This window comes from Poromitra crassiceps, assembly GCF_964638095.1.
Source record: "Poromitra crassiceps genome assembly, chromosome: 11".
In the NCBI taxonomy this organism is placed as follows: Eukaryota; Metazoa; Chordata; class Actinopteri; order Beryciformes; family Melamphaidae; genus Poromitra; species Poromitra crassiceps.
In genome coordinates, this window is record NC_139643.1 from 41,475,447 (window position 1) to 41,495,653 (window position 20,207).

The 20,207-nt window shown below is 41.8% G+C and overlaps 1 protein-coding gene across 1 annotated transcript in view; it reads left to right on the forward strand.

The window, feature by feature from the left end:
- Window positions 1-6,825: 6,825 nt before the first annotated feature.
- The window catches only part of LOC310785026 (uncharacterized protein), a gene marked incomplete at both ends in the record, with an annotated part of 30,165 nt that continues 16,783 nt past the window's right edge, over window positions 6,826-20,207 (forward strand). Inside the window, 4 exons of the mRNA XM_083646026.1 lie at window positions 6,826-7,000; window positions 7,467-7,580; window positions 7,676-8,055; window positions 15,586-15,998. Coding sequence (XP_083502152.1) covers window positions 6,826-7,000; window positions 7,467-7,580; window positions 7,676-8,055; window positions 15,586-15,998 — 1,082 coding nt within the window. The remainder of the gene's footprint in view (window positions 7,001-7,466; window positions 7,581-7,675; window positions 8,056-15,585; window positions 15,999-20,207) is intronic.

Consider the following 20,207-nt stretch of genomic DNA (forward strand, 5'->3'; position numbering starts at 1 on the left):
TAAATTCTGCTTGAAAGATGCCTCGGGCGGGGCTCCAAATGTTGTGCTCGTTATTTGGATTAAATTTGGTTGGGTAAAATAAAATATTAATAATCCGAAAATTATTAATATTTCATAAAATTATTAAAATATCAAATATGTAATCCTTGATAAGGATTAACCTAGGGGCACCACCTGCTTGATCGCAGGACCCAACTTTAATCACAGTTAGTCTCTCTGAAGTGTGAAGTCCTAAATCCTTAAACAGAGGTTCACCACAATACCACAAAATCACTCTGAAACAGTTGGATTCAATTAAAGCTGACACTATTTATTCTATGTAAAATAAAAAAGGAATATGGGCATTACAATCAACGAATTTCTTCTATAACTAAGTCACATTCCAAATCATTGACCTGTAGGTATGGAAGTGCGTGTGTGTGTGTGTGCGTGTGTGTGTGTGTGTGGGGACTCAGGTCAGGTCTTAGAGGGGGCAGACTGGTTGCATCACAACATGGCTGCCTCCACAAGACCCTGTGAGTGTGTGTGTGTGTGTGTGTGTGTGTGTGTGTGTGTGTGTGTGTGTGTGTGTGTGTGTGTGTGTGTGTGTGTGAGCACGTGCATGTGAGCGTGCACGTGGATGAGAAAGTAGTGCAGGGGAAACAGACACAATTCACCACTACAGCTGTGCGCTGGCATTTAACTAGTGACGAATTGTGCCGTTTGTCTTAATGCCTAGATCTGCTCACGCAGGATCGGAGGTGGTCTTAAATAGCATTCAGAGATTCACAGTTTCATGCACATTTATACAGTCACAAATAGCTCCAAGTCATACCATTCCGTTCACAGTATTAAATCAATTCACAATACTAAATCAATATTAACAACAGTTCTTCTTATGCTAATCAATCCTAACTTCTGCCCGAACTAATAAAGGGAAAAATTAGAGCCAGTCCCTTACTCTGTGCACGAGTTTGAGTTCGGTTTGCAGGGGTCTCTTTCCCAGCGGGAGGAGACGGTGGTCTGGATGCGCGTCCGCTGTCCAGACGAAGAGGAGGGGTGAGGGAGGAACAGACGGTCGGTCTCTGCGGGCCAAGCTGAGGCGCCTTTGGTCTGCTGGGAGGCGGCGATGCCGGCTTCGGAAGAGGAGAGGAGAGGATCTCAGAGCTAGCTTAGCTCTGGGCAGGTAGCACTAGCCTGGTGGTGGCTATGCTATTCTTGGGTCCAGAGGAGTGGGGCCTTGTCCCTCTCTCCCTGTGGTACAGATGATCCTGTTGCAGCGTGCAGCTACTTAGAACTGAAGTCTGGGTGACTTTCTCCTGCATATAGTGGGGTGCAGGGCGTGTCTGTGTTGTTGGTGAGGCACTCCAAATGGCTCACCTTATCTCGCTTACAGATAGGAGAGTTGGCTGTCCTTTTGTCAATCTTCGATAACAAAGGAATGGCTCGCTTCCCTGCCGTTTTATCATAGGTGTGTGAACTCAAATGGCAGAGTGCTTGGAATGTGAGGGTTTGTGTCTCTCACTGTGCCTCCACACAGACAGTTAGTTTTCACTCAAATGTCTTGCATTCAACATACATGTTCCTTACACCATATCAATGTTCACTCCAAATGTCTGGCCCAACAGCGGACAGGTAAGGAGGCGGCCATTACTGTTTTGCTAGCGACGTTCCTGATTGGCCGGTTACGATGTCAACTACGAGGCGGGTCGCCGATTGGCTCGTCTGCTTTCTAGTTTCTGCAGAAAGCCCTCCCAGAGTTGAGGCCAGACGGTCTGGTAGAACGAAATGAAATGTGAGTTCACGTGACCGGCTGGTTTACCAGGCTAGTGGTTATAGGGCATGCTCCCACAAAAAAGACCCCCCTCTCTCTGAATGGGGATGGTGGTATAGCCCCATGATCCTCAAACCATCTTACTAGCATACAAAATAAGGATTTGACCAAGTCATTAGATTCTACTGAATCTACTGTCATGTCAAGACCTGGGCCCAGTTGCACACAGCACCTTCGGTTAAGATTCTTAACCTAAGGTGCTTTGTGCAACTGGGCCCTGGAGGATCCAAATACAATGGTCCAAATACAAAGTATAACCCACCAATACAATATGGTTGGGCAACAAACAATTATGTGCAGCCCTGCTGCTGTGATTTCTTATCAGAAGAACAACCCAGTTTGATTCCTTTCCTGGGTGGCAGCATTCAAAATCTACTATATGCACTGAAAATCCAATTGATCTGTGAGGTCTGAACCTCACACTAGGTCTATGTAGATGAAGTATGCACAGCAAAACTGTTGCAAAAGTCATTGGCATGCAGCACTGAGCAGGTCCTGGAGCTCTCTGTCTCTATCACTGAGCAGGTCCTGGAGCTCTCTGTCTTTATTCCTTCACTGCTACATTTTACTATTCCCACTAAATCTCATGAACTCTATGAATGTGAAAGACAAATGGCATCCATCAGCAGAATACTAACTCAGAATAAATTGTTCCAAGATATATGACTGATACACATTCATATGCAGAACTGCATGAACAAGCTCACATTTGGGCGCTGTTGCAAAAAAATTGTGATTTTGTCGCTCAACCATCTTCAGTTTAGTGCCCATATTGGTTTGTCTAGTCATCGAATACGTTTTTTTTTTTTACTTCCATTGTCTGCACAAATTGTTCTAGTAAGCAGTACACATATTGGACAAACTCCTGGACTTCATGGCTATTTGTCCAAAAGAGACCCTATAGCTGCTCTTTGGCCTGCTCCCATCACTGACAGTGATGCATTCATCTCCCCATGCTGACACATCGATGCCTCATAATCCATTGCTCTTCCTGCTCTGTTTATTGGTTTTCTGTTTCTCTATTACTCAGCCTCTTATCCACAGCTAATGGCACAGAGTGCAAAATGTTAGCGATGGGTACAATTAGCCCAGCGAGCTTTGGTAAACTCTTTGCTGTGAGGGCATTGGTGCCAGCTGCTGCTGCAGGGATACAATTAAATGGTAAAACAATGCGTTCCTGGTGCAGTTTGGAAAGTGAGTCAGACATTGCAGATGAAAATGCCACTATAGCTTAAGCTTTCCCTGATGTTCTTTCAAGCTTTACGGTAATACCAAAAGCAAGCTAGGAGCAGTGGAGCGCTCAGGGACCGTCTCGAGTTCGACTGCCAGTGCCTTGGTCAGGGGCACTGCGAGGAGTATTAACCCTAACATACAGTACATGTCTTTGACGGTGGGAGGAAACCCCCACGATCATGGGAAGAACACGCAAACTCCACACAGAAAGGACCGGGGACGGACCAGGGTTTGAACCCGGGACCTTCTTGATGTGAGGCAAACCGCTAACCGCTAACCGCTAACCAGGACAGTTTGAAAACAACCTAAGCCTGGCTTCAACAGAGAACGGGTGTATTTGAGTGCTTACTGACTCATCCCAGACACCTTCCACTCTACTCCTCTGTGACGCCTCTGACAGACCAGACTCCTCTGTGTGTCCCTCTAATCTTCATTCAGGGATATCGATGTGCACGGTGTTAACAACTTGTGCTTTCACATTTCCCATGGCGTCCATTATGCTTTAAATTGTCACCTTTTGGGATGAATAATGAAAAAGGCTTCGAGGATGGAGAAGCAGTTTCCTTAGTCTCTACCAAGTCAGACAGGTGGACAGCTGTGCATAAATGCCATCTGGCTCCTCTGAGTGTGCGGCTCATTAACGCTAAATTTCCACTCCTCTGCATTACTGAAACAAAATCATAACCCGGAAAAACAACTTAGACGGCTCAGAAAAACCACTTTCAGACTTTGATCTGACTTACATGTAAGTTATACTGATATTTAGGCTTGTTTGGTTGTTTTGGCAGAGGGAGATGTGCACCTGTTCTGCAGAAGAGCCTCCCTCAACTTGTATCAGCTCATTTTTTGTGTCATGGTACAGCCCCATCTAGTGTCAGCAAAACAAAATACAGCACTAATGTTTATTCAGAGAAGGGTGCTATATCTCCATCCTAGTTTAGAATGGGCCTCAAGTAATGTGCTGGGATCTTACAAACTATGAATGCACACAAATTATTCACAATAAAACCTTCAATACAATAAGCTACTGGTTTGGGAGAAGAAGTTTGCCTTGATCGTGTGTTTCTGTTCATGATTTCTATATAGGAGTGTTGTGCTTGCACATGTGCACACACACACAGTGAGTCCCTTCTCATCACAAGAGGTTATTTGATACACTGTAGGCTGCTATTTAGCCAGTGTTTGGCAAGTTACTTTCAAAATGTAATATATATTACGTTACTTTCATTTGAAAGGAATAAGTTACTTTACAATATTACTGTTTGTGTAGAGTAACTAATTACTTATTACACTACAGTACTTTGCATTACTTTCACCAAAATAACAGCAGTAGCAGAATGACATTGGCGTGCCGGAAGCGTCACGAAAAATAATTTAAACCCTCTTGAAGTCAGTGTAAACTGTCCAAAATTCTAAATCTTATCCTTTTCCTTTGTTATGGTCATCTATAGTGGTTATTCGCATAAAAACACACAATTTGATTAGGAAATGATTAGATCTTTATTTAAATATATGCTTTGATAAAAAAAAAAAAAAAAAAACGTATTTTGTAACTTGTGTTACTTGAAAAAGTAACTGGTATAATATTATTGAAATCCTATTCTTAATAATTTACATTAGTGAGTTACTGCTAAAAGTAATATATTACATGTATGTTACTTTTATAATGCGTTACCCCCCAACACTGGCTATAGCGGCTGACAACCAGGCCTGCTGGACTGTTCCTCTTTTCTCCCTCACCGCTACTAAACAGACTTCTAGCTGTCCTGTCAAAGGAATCAGAATCTAAATTCTATCTAGCTCAACAGCCCCAGAGCAGATGTATTGAGTTGTAAAATCTAAAGATCAAAAACAATATAGCAGTTTACCAGATGCTATAGATTTAAGTTGACCCGGAAAGAGTGGGAATAGAAATTCATATCACTCAACTGCCTGGAGAAAAGATGCCAACAGCAAGTGTGGCCTGAGTTCAAAACACAACTATTGGTTTTGCCTGCTGCTGCTTTTGTGAAGCATTTTGTCAGTATTGTCATTCAGGCAAAAACATGCCAGTAGCCCAATCAGAAAGAGGATTAGATCAAGATTAGCTTTCTGGCCTCAGAGCAACTTTACTCTGTTGTGCGTAGATTCACATTTTTTATTGAGCCTCTGCTGACATTCATGCTGCACCTCCTCTACCACTCAGTGTGTTTTTACTGCACACATCTGAAAATGTTTATTAAAGCCCTCATACAGATATTATCTATTGATAACAATCAGTGTTATGTGATGCTGTTTCTATCTGAAACGTAGCAGCAAATGTAAGATTCTATTTGATATTCAAATGAGCTTGAGAATTGATGACACTGTTTAAAAAAATAAAAAGGAATACATTTAGTATTTCAGCAGAAATGTCTACTGGCTCTTGGTTTACTTTGGACAACAGCACCTTATTATACTGTACAGTAGGCTACAAGGGGACAAGCAATGGGCAGTAGACGCACGCACGCACGCAGGCACGCACGCCCACACACACACACGCGCGTGCACACACACACACACACACACACACACACACACACACACACACACACACATGCACACTGCAAAGACAGCAGAAGTAGAGTTTGTTTACTGTCAAAAGGGTGTAACTTCACTTAAACTTATGCCATTTTGACACCTAGCAAAACCCCACTTTTGACACTGACCAAGCCTTGTGGGTAGCAGGATCCTAACAGCTCCTAGGTCAGCTCAAAATGCATGCTGACATAAGTAATACTAGCATCGCAGCATGACAACACAGTTTCTACTATCCTATATTCTAATTCATATTCTAGGTCAATATTACATGAATATAAATATGTAAACTCATTCCCCGCCATTGACGTGTTTTTACGTCAATCCGTGTTTTCACCTCCATATGATAGAATGCGCTCTTGGCCACCGTATGAAGTGCTACTTCACTCCTAAAGATGCCCAGAAGCAAAGGTTATTATTATTGGCCCACAAAACCAGCCAGCAGAAAAAGCAACAATCTCCCTTCAGGAGAAGGCTCCTCGTCTACATCTTTAGCTGCTGTTTCCATGGAGGTTGCTAATTCCATTGCTCTTGCCAACGTCAGTTTGTCATCCGCTTCCGATAGCAAACGCTGCTGAATGCAGTTGTCATTAATGCCACACGTCTGTCTCTGATCATGTGATGCACTGTTGTCTCAAACCCACAGTGTTCAGTGAACCTCCTCAGTTCAGCTATAACAATGAGACTGACTGTTCCTGCTGTCTCACTTTGGAATGAAACTTAAAATGTTCAACAATGACGCTGAGCTTTAGTGTGAAGTCGTTGCACAAAATCGTACCGTACGTAGCACGTACACTTCCCCACCACATGTGCTCAGGAAGATGCTTTTGTCCAGCTGTGATTTTATGAGCCACAAAGCTGACAGTATTACAACAACCCATGTAATGTGATCCTTTATAGATAATAGATTATATTGACAATAAGAGAATACAAGAATAAAAAGACACTCTGATCCACCCCCCCTCCCCCTCCAACCCAACTACTACCAAATTACATCGTAAGCACTGCGGTTTGTGAAAAGAAATAATACGCGTGTCTTTTTTCTATTTTCCCCTTACTTAAGTTGTATACGTCTACGTCTGTATTTCCTGAAGAGAATACAGTTGGGACACAGTGAGTTGTTGGAGTGTTGAGCAGAGCAGAATAGAGCGCCCTACAGTAGAGTAGAGTACATCTGAACTGATTCAGGTACACAGCTGATGAAAACACGTGATTCTACAGTGATGTCTGATGATCTGTACGCTAAGGTAGACCTCACCAAGATAGTTAGATATCAGAGAGACGAGTGGGAGGAGAGGATTGTGGACATCTATGAGAGCGCAGACAGCGTGAGGATTTATGAGAACCCCTCGGTGGAGAGGAGCACGCCACCGGACACTGCTGAGGGTCAAAACCAAAGTATCTATCTATCTATCTATCTATCGATCTACCTATAGTATCTATTTTTTTTGTGGCAACTAGTGACACCTTTTCAGTTTTTGTTATGAGTTACTTTTTAAAATTAGAATGTTTATTTTATTTTATTTTTTGTTCATGGATCATTCCATTTTTGTTATAGCCAATATTGAAATGTAAAAAAGAGAGAAAATCTCACAGCATCCTGTGCAGACAACATGCCACTAATTGTAAAGGTGCTAAGTCTCCTTCATATTTAATGACATTTGCTTACTGTTTTAAAAACATAGCATAATATTGTGTTGCATTTTAAAATGGTTGACGGTACACTCGGCAGTGCAAGTTGTATTGCTCTCACATGCTTTTGACAGAGTTTAATAATGAGTAGGTTTGTACCATAACTAATAATGTGCCTTATTAATAACTTTTCAAAACAACGTTCCCCAACACAGTTCATTTGTGTCCACAGTCACTCCAGTCACTGTAAGCTCAGAGAAGAGGAATCCTTTCCGAGCTGCCACAGTGTTTCTGGGGCTGCTGTGTCTTCTCCTCCTGGCTGGGATCATCAGCCTGGGACTCCAATGTGAGTTTTCAGTTTGGTGATGCTGTTATAGATCATCTAAATAAGTCATGTGAATGTTAATAATTCCCCAACATGTTGTTTGTCTCCTATGACAGTTATTCAGGACAAAACCAGCAGGAACGAGGAGAGAAATCTGCGGGTGGACGATGCTAACCTGACCATAGAGAAAGACCAGTTACAGACCAGTTACAACAACCTGACTAAGGAGAGAGACCAGTTACAGACCAGTTACAACAACCTGACTAAGGAGAGAGACCAGTTACAGACCAGTTACAACAACCTGACTAAGGAGAGAGACCAGTTACAGACCAGTTACAACAACCTGACTAAGGAGAGAGACCAGTTACAGACCAGTTACAACAACCTGACTAAGGAGAGAGACCAGTTTCAGACCAGTTACAACAACCTGACTAAGGAGAGAGACCAGTTACAGACCAGTTACAACAACCTGACTTATGAGGGAGACCAGTTACAGACCATTTGCTACAGCCTGCAAGATAGTGTATGTACCCAGAGTGAGTACATTTTGATCACAACAAGTTAAATATCATTATGAAAGCAGTTCACATAGTTATTATTTTATGTGTGAGTGTGTGTGATCATTTAACATACCGTAAATTCCGGACTATAAGCCGCACCTTTTTTCCCGTTTTTTGGCCTTTTTTGGCCCCTGCGGCTTATATAACGGTGCGGCTTATCTATGGATTTTTTCAAAAAAAAAAAGAAAATCTCTCTTTTTTAGCACTCTTTCTAACTATAAATCCTATATAACTATAATAAGTTTTAATTTCCTCTCTTGCCCTCTTTTCACCACACTGTATGACACTGTATGACACTGTGTGCACTGTAAAAAACAACACAGGTGGTGTTGTGTTATGTTGTTTTGTTGAAATGTTAATAAATGGGAGCTTCCTCAAACAGCCATCTCTTTCCCGACAATCCCCTCTGTGCTGTCCCTTACATATGGTAATTAAACATTAAAACACACAAAAAAAAAGAAAATACCATTAAAACACCCGTGGCTTATAGTCCGGTGCGGCTTATATAAGAAAAAAATGGTCAACTTTGCAGGTGCGGCTTATACACCGGTGCGGCTTATAGTCCGGAATTTACGGTACATGCTTTGTTTTGTTGAATTGTTGCAGCCCGAAAGTATAATTGTTGGACTCAATTTGAATCCCACTGGTACGACGTCTCTGATGAGCAGAAAACCTGGGAAGAGAGCAGGCAGGACTGTCTGAAGAGAGGAGCTGATCTGGTCATCATCAACAGCCAAGAGGAACTGGTGTGTGTGTGTGTGTGTGTGTGTGTGTGTGTGTGTGTGTGTGTGTGTGTGTGTGTGTGTGTGTGTGTGTGTGTGTGTGTGTGTGTGTGTGTGTGCGTGTGCATGTACGTGAACCCTCTAATTGCATCTCCACTAACAGGACTTCCTGGTTGGACTAAACAGGAGGGTGTGGATTGGTCTGACAGACATAGAGAGAGAAGAGACCTGGAGATGGGTGGATGGATCACCTCTGACCACAGCGGCAGCGTAAGATCAGATCACATTAATTTGTTCTGACTCATTGGTGTGAGATTTCAGAGGCACTGTAGCTACAGTATGGATGATGTCTTCACCACAGGGTTTGACTCCTTGTCCTCCTCTGTTTCAGGTACTGGAAACGGGGGCAGCCTGATGATGCTTCTGCCAACGAGGACTGTGTTTAGCTACAGGTATCAAACAAATGGAATGACCGGTCATGTGACAAAAATAACTACTGGATCTGTGAGATGAAGGTGTGACAGTTCCTCAGAACAGCTTTGATTTGATACCCCTTTATTAATATTTACTTAAATGTCTTGGCATCAAAGGGGTGTAAGTGTATTAGTATACCCCTAGTAGATTTTACAGGAGAGCAGGTGTGCGGGCTCCTCACCTGCAGCTTGGCCGCTGTGTGTGATGCTCGGCTGCAGTGGATGTCTTTTCATGTCTTTTTCTAAACCTTTTGAATAAACTTCCTCTTTGTCAAATTGTAATGTTGTGTTGAAACTCTGACCAGCAGGGGGAGAAAAGCAGTGAAGGAAAGGTACTGAAATAAATGAGGAGACAGAGTACTGATAGCATGATGAGGATGTGTGATGGCTGTTTGGATTTTGCTCTTAAGATTACAACATTGTAACATATGATATTCAAAATGCAATGAGATGTAGTCAAGTCAGAGTTTATTTGTATCAGCCTGAAACTGATAATATTTCTTCATTTTGGTTATAGCTTTGGTGATCATTGTTTTGGTGTTTTGTGCTCAATGTAAGCTCTGTCTCAACATAATTAAAGACTCACTGTAAACTTCCCCTGTCTTGTATTTATTCCAAACAGGAAACATGCAGGAAACATAAAAGGCATCAGTTCCTGTGTGCCAGGGAATTCTTCCCGGGAAAGAGGAAGCCCTGATAGGTGCAAAAGGAAATATAAAAGTTTTCAATTAGATACAGCTTGAATCACAATCAATTAGTGATAACGAGTGGCAAAATTGACTTTTAAATACATTGTGAATAATTACTTTACAGTCTCTCAAAGCATCAGCGTTCAAAATTATATGATTACAATAATGTAGTGTTTTAGTGTATGGTATACTGGGGGTGAGGGTTATTGGTTGGTTGGGTCTCACTCACAGGACATGTGGGATAAGGGTGGGGGCGGGGCTTAATCTCCTGCAGTGCTTCATAGCCCTCAGTCAAGATTCAAGATTCACTCTGATAGTCACAGTAAGCAGGTTTACAAACGTCAAGTATGCAGCACAGTGGTCACATCAATAGTAGAGCAATAGAGAAAAACAGACTCAAAGTATAAAGTGCAAAGTAAGAAGTCATTTAAAGTGACAAATATGGGATAATGTCCATGGCCGGTGGGGGGGGGAAACACTTTCAGAGTTTGATCTGACTTACATGTAAGTTATACGTAAGGGATAATGTATACTGAGCCGGTGATTACTGTGGAAATAATGACCGACAGGTGAATGATTTAGCCCGACGCGCAGCGGAGGGCTTAATATTCACCTGAAGGTCATTATTTCCAGTAATCACCGGCTCAGTATACATTATCCCGCTTTTAGAACACGGCTCTCTCGAATACTCGATTCTGATTGGTCAATCAACAATATTCACCGGTCATTATTTCTCGACAACCGACCGCTGCTCTGCCACACCTGGATTAATCAGTTGGTAAGAGCATTTTGTCCGCAGACGCTACTAATTAGGCCAACCAGTTGCAGCTGTGGTGTCTTGTGCCAATTACGAATGAAACCGCTTTGTGTTGAAAACGCTATTAAAAAATCTATTTGAATAATTATTTTTGTCAGATTATTGAATGATTTAGTTGTAGGCCGTGTTCTGTAAGGGATAATGTATACTGAGCCGGTGATTACTGTGGAAATAATGACCGACAGGTGAATGATTTAGCCCGACGCGCAGCGGAGGGCTTAATATTCACCTGAAGGTCATTATTTCCAGTAATCACCGGCTCAGTATACATTATCCCACTTGATAGTTAGTGTAATGATAGTAATGATAGTTAGGCTTGTTTGGTTGTTTTGGCAGAGGGAGATGTGCACCTGTTCTGCAGAAGAGCCTCCCTCAACTTGTATCAGCTCATTTTTTGTGTCATGGTACAGCCCCATCTAGTGTCAGCAAAACAAAATACAGCACTGATGTTAATTCAGGGAAGGGTGCTCTATCTCCGTCCTAGTCAGAATGGGCCTCAAGTAATGTGCTTGGATCTTACAAAGTATGAATGCACACAAATTATTCACAATAAAACCTTCAATACAATAAGCTACTGGTTTGGGAGAAGAAGTTTGCCTTGATCGTGTTGTTGATGTTGTTCCTGTCTGTTCATGATTTCTATATAGGAGTGTTGTGCTTGCACATGTGCACACGCACACACAGTCTCTTCTCATCACAAGAGGTTCTTTGATACACAGCGTTCTTTTATACAATATGTACTGTTGTAGCTTTTATTTTATTTCTTGTAATTGTGTATTGCTGAGTGACAAAACGAGTGACAAAACGACCACTTTGGCACTTTGGCCTATAGCCTTGCACTTTGCACTGATCACTGGCACTTTAAACTGCTACTTTGTACTAATTGTGTTTAACTTTGTCTGCACTTTATGTTTATGTTTTTACCCTTTTATGTTTTTATCCACGAAAGTTGTTGATGTTATGCCTGTTTTCTATGTTGTTATGTCTTACTGCAACCCAAAGTGCCCTTCTGGGACATACGAATAAACTTGAACTTGAACTTCAAGTCAAGGTAAAAATATAAGTGATGTGATGTATAGTTTTTGAGATATTAACGTTTGTTTGGCACAACTCATACTATTATCTGCCGCGGGGTTCCACATTTCTGGGTGTCAAGTGACGTCACGCTGATTCGTCCTATAGCGGCTGACAACCAGGCCTGCCGGACTGTTCCTCTTTTCTCCCTCACCGCTACTAAACAGACTTCTAGCTGTCCTGTCAGAGGAATCAGAATCTAAATTCTATCTAGCTTAACAGCCGCAGAGCAGATGTATTGAGTTGTAAAATCTAAAGATCGAAAACAATATATAGCAGTTTACCAGATGCTATAGATTTAATTTGACCCGGAAAGAGTGGGAATAGAAATTCATATCACTCAACTGCCTGGAGAAAAGATGCCAACAGCAAGTGTGGCCTGTGGCCTGAATTCAAAACACAACTATTGGATTTGCCTGCTGCTGCTTTTGTGAAGCATTTTGTCAGTATTGTTATTCAGGCAAAAAATGCCAGTAGCCCAATCAGAAAGAGGATTAGATCAAGATTAGCTTTCGGGCCTCAGAGCAACTTTACTCTGTTGTGCGTAGAGATTACTGTTCATTTTTTACTGAGCCTCTGTTGACATTCATGCTGCACCTCTACCACTCAGATAGATGTGAGTTGTGTTTTTACTGCACACATCTGAAAACGTTTATTAAAGCCCTCATACAGATATTCTCTAGTGATAACAATCAGTGTTATGTGATGCTGTTTCTATCTGAAACGTAGCAGCAAATGTAAGATAATATTTGATATTCAAATGAGCTTGAGAATTGATGACACTGTTTAAAAAAATAAAAAGGAATACATTTAGTATTTCAGCAGAAATGTCTACTGGCTCTTGGTTTACTTTGGACAACAGCACCTCATTATACTGTACAGTAGGCTACAAGGGGACAAGCAATGGGCAGTCGACGCACGCGTGCACGCATGCACGCACGCACGCACAGACACACATGCTCACTGCAAAGACAGCAAAAGTTGTTTACTGTCAAAAGGGTGTAACTTCACTTAAACTTATGCCATTTTGACACCTAGCAAAACCCCACTTTTGACACTGACCAAGCCTTGTGGATAGCAGGATCCTAACAGCTCTTAGGTCAGCTCAAATTGCATGCTGACATAAGTAATGCTAGCATCGCAGCATGACAACACAGTTTCTACTATCCTATATTCTAATTCATATTCTAGCTCAATATTACATGAATATAAATATGTAAACTCATTCCCCGCCATTGACGTGTTTTTACGTCAATCCGTGTTTTCACCTCCATACGATAGATTTTGATTGATTGATTGATTTTCTTTATTTAAGTGTCATGCTTCGAATGAAGCCCAGCCCACATGGGCTTACAGGACACTTTTACTGTTCATCATTTAAACAAACAATGATCAAAACATAAAACCAACAGAAAACACCCAAAATACATACAGTAAAGTTGTACAGCATGAAAACCACCACCTGAACCTACTTAAAGAGCTGTGCTTGCCTTCTATTCCAGGCCCTAGAGATAAAGTTAGCAGTCTTAAATACCTCAGTCTTAAACAACCACTCCAACTTCTGGCCATCATCTGCCCAGAAGAGCTCAGGTCTTTGCTTTTGCATTTCGTCAAATAAGGAAATCCTCAAATCATCATATAAAGTACAATAAAACATGAAATGAAACTCATTTTCAACATCCTTTAGATCACAGACATTGCATATCCTGTTCTCTTCTGGTATAGCTGTGAACCGCCCTACTTCAATGGCAAGAGGCAGAATACCAATTCTCAGCGATAGATTGCGCTCTTGGCCACCGTATGAAGTGCTACTTCACTCCTAAAGTTGCTCAGAAGCAAAGGTTATTATTATTGGCCCACAAAACCAGCCAGCAGAAAAAGCAACAATCTCCCTTCAGGAAAAAGCTCCTCGTCTACATCTTTAGCCGCTGTTTCCATGGAGGTTGCTAATTTCATTGCTCTTGCCAACGTCAGTTTGTCATCCGCTTCTGATAGCAAACGCCGCTGAACGCGGTTGTCATTAACGCCACACGTCTGTCTCTGATCATGTGATGCACTGTTGTCTCAAACCCACAGTGTTCAGTGAACCTCCTCAGTTCAGCTATAACAATGAGACCGACTGTTCCTGCTGTCTCACTTTGGAATGAAACTTAAAATGTTCAACAATGATGCTGAGCTTTAGTGTGTGAAGTCGTCGCACAAAATCTTCAGTAAATCCGACAAAGAAGAATTTACAGGTTTACAGAACCCAGCTGACACACATCCCGTACGTAGCACGTACACCTCCCCACCACATGTGCTCAGGAAGGTGCTTTTGTCCAGCTGTGATTTTATGAGCCACAAAGCTGCCAGTATTACAACAACCCATGTAATGTGATCCTTTATTGATAATAGATTATATTGACAATAAGAGAATACAAGAATAAAAATACACTCTGATCCACCCCCCCCCCCCTCCCCCTCCAACCCAACTACTGTACTACCAAATTACATCGTAAGCACTGCGGTTTGTGAAAAGAAATAATACGCATGACTTCCTCTTTTTTATATTTCCCCCTTACTTAAGTTGTATACGTCTACGTCTGTATTTCCTGAAGAGAATACAGTTGGAACACAGTGAGTTGCTGGAGTGTTGAGCAGAGCAGAATAGAGCGCCCTACAGTAGAGTAGAGTACATCTGAACTGATTCAGGTACACAGCTGATGAAAACACAGTGATTCTACAGTGATGTCTGCTGCTGATCTGTACGCCAAGGTAGACTTCACCAAGAAAGTTAGATATCAGAGAGGCGAGAGGGAGGAGAAGATTGTGGACATCTATGAGAGCGCAGACAGCGTGAGGATTTATGACAACCCCTCGGTGGAGAGGAGTACGCCACCGGACACTGCTGGCGGTCAAAACCAAAGTATCTATCTATCTATCTATCTATCTATCTATCTATCTATCTATCTATCTATCTACAGTATATATCTTTTTTGTGGCAACTAGTGACACCTTTTCAGTTTTTGTTATGCGTTACTTTTTCAAATTAGAATGTTTATTTTATTTTATGTTCACTGATCATTCCATTTTTGTTAATAGCCAATATTGAAATGTAAAAAGAAAAAGAGAGAAAATCTCACAGCATCTTGTGCAGACAACATGCCACTCATTGTAAAAGTGCAAGCTAAGTCTCCTTCATATTTAATGACATTTGCTCACTGTTTTAAAAACACAGCATAATATTGTGTTGCATTTTAAAATGATTGACAGTACACTCGGCAGTGCAAGTTGTATTGCTCTCACATGCTTTTGACAGAGTTTAATAACGAGTAGGTTTGTACCATAACTAATAATGTGCCTTACTAATGACTTTTAAAAGCAACGTTCCCCAACACAGTTCATTTGTGCCCACAGTCACTCCAGTCACTGTAAGCTCAGAGAAGAGGAATCCTTTCCGAGTTGCCACAGTGTTTCTGGGGCTGCTGTGTCTTCTCCTCCTGGCTGGGATCATCAGCCTGGGACTCCAATGTGAGTTTTCAGTTTGGTGAAGCTGTTATAGATGATCTAAATAAGTCATGTGAATGTTAATGATCCCCCAACATGTTGTTTATCTCCTATGGCAGTTATTCAGGACAAAACCAGCAGGAACGAGGAGAGGAATCTGTGGGTGGACGATGCTAACCTGACCAGAGACAAAGACCAGTTACAGGCCAGTTACAACAACCTGACTAAGGAGAGAGACCAGTTACAGACCAGTTACAACAACCTGACTAAGGAGAGAGACCAGTTACAGACCAGTTACAACAACCTGACTAAGGAGAAAGACCAGTTACAGACCAGTTACAACAGCATGACTAAGGAGAGAGACCGGTTTCAGACCAGTTACAACAGCATGACTAAGGAGAGAGACCAGTTTCAGACCAGTTACAACAGCATGACTAAGGAGAGAGACCGGTTTCAGACCAGTTACAACAGCATGACTAAGGAGAGAGACCGGTTTCAGACCAGTTACAACAGCATGACTAAGGAGAGAGACCGGTTTCAGACCAGTTACAACAGCATGACTAAGGAGAGAGACCAGTTACAGACCAGTTGCAACAGCCCGACTAATGAGGGAGACCAGTTACCGGCCATTTGCTACAGCCTGCAAGAGAGTTTATGTACTAAGAGTGAGTACATTTTGATCACAACAAGTTAAATATCATTATGAAAGCAGTTCACATAGTTTCATTTTATGTGTGAGTGTGTGTGATCATTTAACATACATGTTGTGTTGTGTTGAATTGTTGCAGCCCGAAAGTATAATTGTTGGACTCAATTTGAATCCCACTGGTACTACGTCTCTGGTGAGGAGGAAACCTGGGAAGAGAGCAGACAGGACTGTCTGAAGAGAGGAGCTGATCTGGTGATCATCAACAGCAAAGAGGAACAGGTGTGTGTGTGTGTGTGTGTGTGTGTGTGTGTGTGTGTGTGTGTGTGTGTGTGTGTGCGCGTGCGCGCGCGCGAGCACTCCCCATTTGACTAAAATCACCCCATTCAATCAGTAGGCATGTCATCAGCACCATTCATATCGGCCAATAGGGACCTAGTGGCCTGCTAGTAGGTGGGGAAGGCTCTATATTTAGGCAAATAAAACAACTTGGTTAAGGTTAGGTTAAGGTTAAAGTTTAGGGTTAAATAACAAAAAACGTTAAAATATGATTTACAGGTGAAATGTAGACTTTGGAAACCCTGGGGATCAAACATGGCTGATCCCTAATCACTGATAACAGCCTTCTGCACCTACTAGCAGGTAAATAGGGCCCTACTGGCCAATATGAATGGAGTGATAACACACTGATAACGCTGATTGAATGGGGTGGTGTGTGTGTGTGTGTGTGTGTGTGTGTGAACCCTCTAATAATAATTGCATCTCCACAAACAGGACTTCCTAGTTGGACTAAAGAGGTGGGTGTGGATTGGTCTGACAGACTTAAGGAGAGAAGGGACCTGGAGATGGGTGGATGGATCACCTCTGAGTCTGACCACATCGTAAGATCAGATCACATTAATTTGTTCTGACTCATTGGTGTGAGATTTCAGAGGCACTGTAGCTACAGTATGGATGATGTCTTCACAACAGGGTTTGACTCCTTGTCCTCCTCTGTTTCAGGTACTGGAAACAGGGGCAGCCTGATGATGCTTATTACAGGGAGGACTGTGTTGAGCTACAGGGATCAACCAAATGGAATGACCAGACATGTGACACAAATAACAAGTGGATCTGTGAGATGAAGGAGTGACAGTTCCTCAAAACAGCTTTGATTTGATAGACCTTTATTAATATTTACTTAAATGGCTTGGCATCAAAGGGGTGTAAGTGTATTAGTATACCCCTAGTAGATTTTACAGGAGAGCAGCTGTGTGGGCTCCCCACCCGCAGCTTGGCCGCTGTGCGCTGTGTGTGATGCTCGGCTGCAGCTGATGTCTTTTCATGTCTTTTTCTAAACCTTTTGAATAAACTTCCTCTTTGTCAAATTGTAACAGTTGTGTTGAAACTCTGACCAGCAGGGGGAGAAAAGCAGTGAAGGAAAGGTACTGAAAGACATGAGGAGACAGAGTACTGATAGCATGATGAGGATTTGTGATGGCTGTTTGGATTTTGTTCTTAAGATTACAACATTGTAACAGATGACATTCAAAATGCAATGAGATATATATAGTCAAGTGAGAGTTTATTTGTATCAGCCTGAAACTTACTGATAATATTTCTTCATTTTGGTTATAGCTTTGGTGATCATTGTTTTGGTGTTTTGTGCTCAATGTAAGCTCTGGCTCAACATAATTAAAGACTCACTGTAAACTTCTCCTGTCTTGTATTTATTCCAAACAGGAAACATGCAGGAAACATAAAAGGCATCAGTTCCTGTGTGCCAGGGAATTCTTCCCGGGAAAGAGGAAGCCCTGATAGGTGCAAAAGGAAATATACAAGTTTTCAACTAGATACAGCTTGAATCACAATCAATTAGTGATAACGAGTGGCAAAATTGACTTTTAAATACATTGTGAATAATTACTTTACAGTCTCTCAAAGCATCAGCGTTCAAAATTATATGATTACAATAATGTAGTTTTAGTTTTAATGTATGGTAGAGTGGGGGTGAGGGTTATTGGTTGGTTGGGTCTCACTCACAGAACATGTGGGATAAGGGTGGGGGCGGGGCTTCGTCTCTGCAGTGCTTCATAGCCCTCATTCAAGATTCAAGATTCACTTTAATAGTCACAGTAAGCAGGTTTACAAACATCAAGTACAGTATGCAGCACAGTGGTCACATCAATAGTAGAGCAATAGAGAAAAACAGACTCAAAGTATAAAGTGCAAAGTAAAAAGTCATTTAAAGTGACATATATGGGATAATGTCCATGGCCGGTGGGGGGACCACTTTCAGAGTTTGATCTGACTTACATGTAAGTTATACTGATAGTTAGGCTTGTTTGGTTGTTTTGGCAGAGGGAGATGTGCACCTGTTCTGCAGAAGAGCCTCCCTCAACTTGTATCAGCTGATTTTTTGTGTCATGGTACAGCCCCATCTAGTGTCAGCAAAACTAAATACAGCACTGATGTTAATCCAGAGAAGGGTGCTATATCTCCATCCTAGTCAGAATGGGCCTCAAGTAATGTGCTGGGATCTTACAAAGTATGAATGCACACATTATTCACAATAAAACCTTCAATACAATAAGTTACTGGTTTGGGAGAAGACGTTTGCCTTGATTGTGTTGTTGATGTTGTTCGTGTCTGTTCATGATTTCTATATAGGAGTGTTGTGCTTGCACATGCGCACACGCACACACAGTCTCTTCTCATCACAAGAGGTTCTTTGAAACACTGGAGGCTGCTAGCCTATAGCGGCTGACAAGCAGGCCTGCCGGACTGTTCCTCTTTTCTCCCTCACCGTTACTAAACAGACTTCTATCTGTCCTGTCAAAGGAATCAGAATCAAAATTATATCTAGCTCAACAGCCCCAGAGCAGATGTATTGAGTTGTAAAATCTAAAGATCAAAAACAATATAGCAGTTTACCAGATGCTATAGATTTAATTTGACCCAGAAAGAGTGGGAATAGAAATTCATATCACTCAACTGCCTGGAGAAAAGATGCCAAGAGCAAGTGTGGCCTGTGGCCTGAATTCAAAACACAACTATTGGATTTGCCTGCTGCTGCTTTTGTGAAGCATTTTGTCAGTATTGTTATTCAGGCAAAAAATGCCAGTAGCCCAATCAGAAAGAGGATTAGATCAAGATTAGCTTTCTGGCATCAGAGCAACTTTACTCTGTTGTGCGTAGAGATTACTGTTCATTTTTTACTGATCCTCTGCTGACATTCATGCTGCACCTGTACCACTCAGATAGATGTGAGTTGTGTTTTACTACACACGTCTGAAAATGTTTATTAAAGCCCTCATACAGATATTATCTATTGATAACAATCAGTGTTATGTGATGCTGTTTCTATCTGAAACGTAGCAGCAAATGTAAGATTATATTTGATATTCAAATGAGCTTGAGAATTGATGACACTGTTTAAAAAAATAAAAAGGAATATTTAGTATTTCAGCAGAAATGTCTACTGGCTCTTGGTTTACTTTGGACAACAGCACCTCATTATACTGTACAGTAGGCTACAAGGGGTCAAGCAATGGGCAGTAGACGCACGCATGCATGCACGCACGCATGCACGCACGCACACGCACACACACACACACTGCAAAGACAGCAAAAGTAGAGTTTGTTTACTGTCAAAAGGGTGTAACTTCACTTAAACTTATGCCATTTTGACACCTAGCAAAACCCCACTTTTGACACTGACCAAGCCTTGTGGATAGCAGGATCCTAACAGCTCCTAGGTCAGCTCAAAATGCATGCTGACATAAGTAATGCTAGCATCGCAACATGACAACACAGTTTCTACTATCCTATATTCTAATTCATATTCTAGGTTAATATTACATGAATATAAATATGTTAACTCTTTCCCCGCCATTGACGTGTTTTTACGTCAATCAGTGTTTTCACCGCCATACGATAGATTGCGCTCTTGGCCACCGTATGAAGTGCTACTTCACTCCTAAAGATGCCCAGAAGCAAAGGTTATTATTATTGGCCCACAAAACCAGCCAGCAGAAAAAGCAACAATCTCCTTCAGGAAAAAGCTCCTCGTCTACATCTTTAGCCGCTGTTTCCATGGAGGTTGCTAATTTCATTGCTCTTGCCAATGTAACATTATTAAAAAACTCTTATGCAGAGAAGCTTTTTGGATTCACACACTGGAGACACTGGAGCCTGCAGGC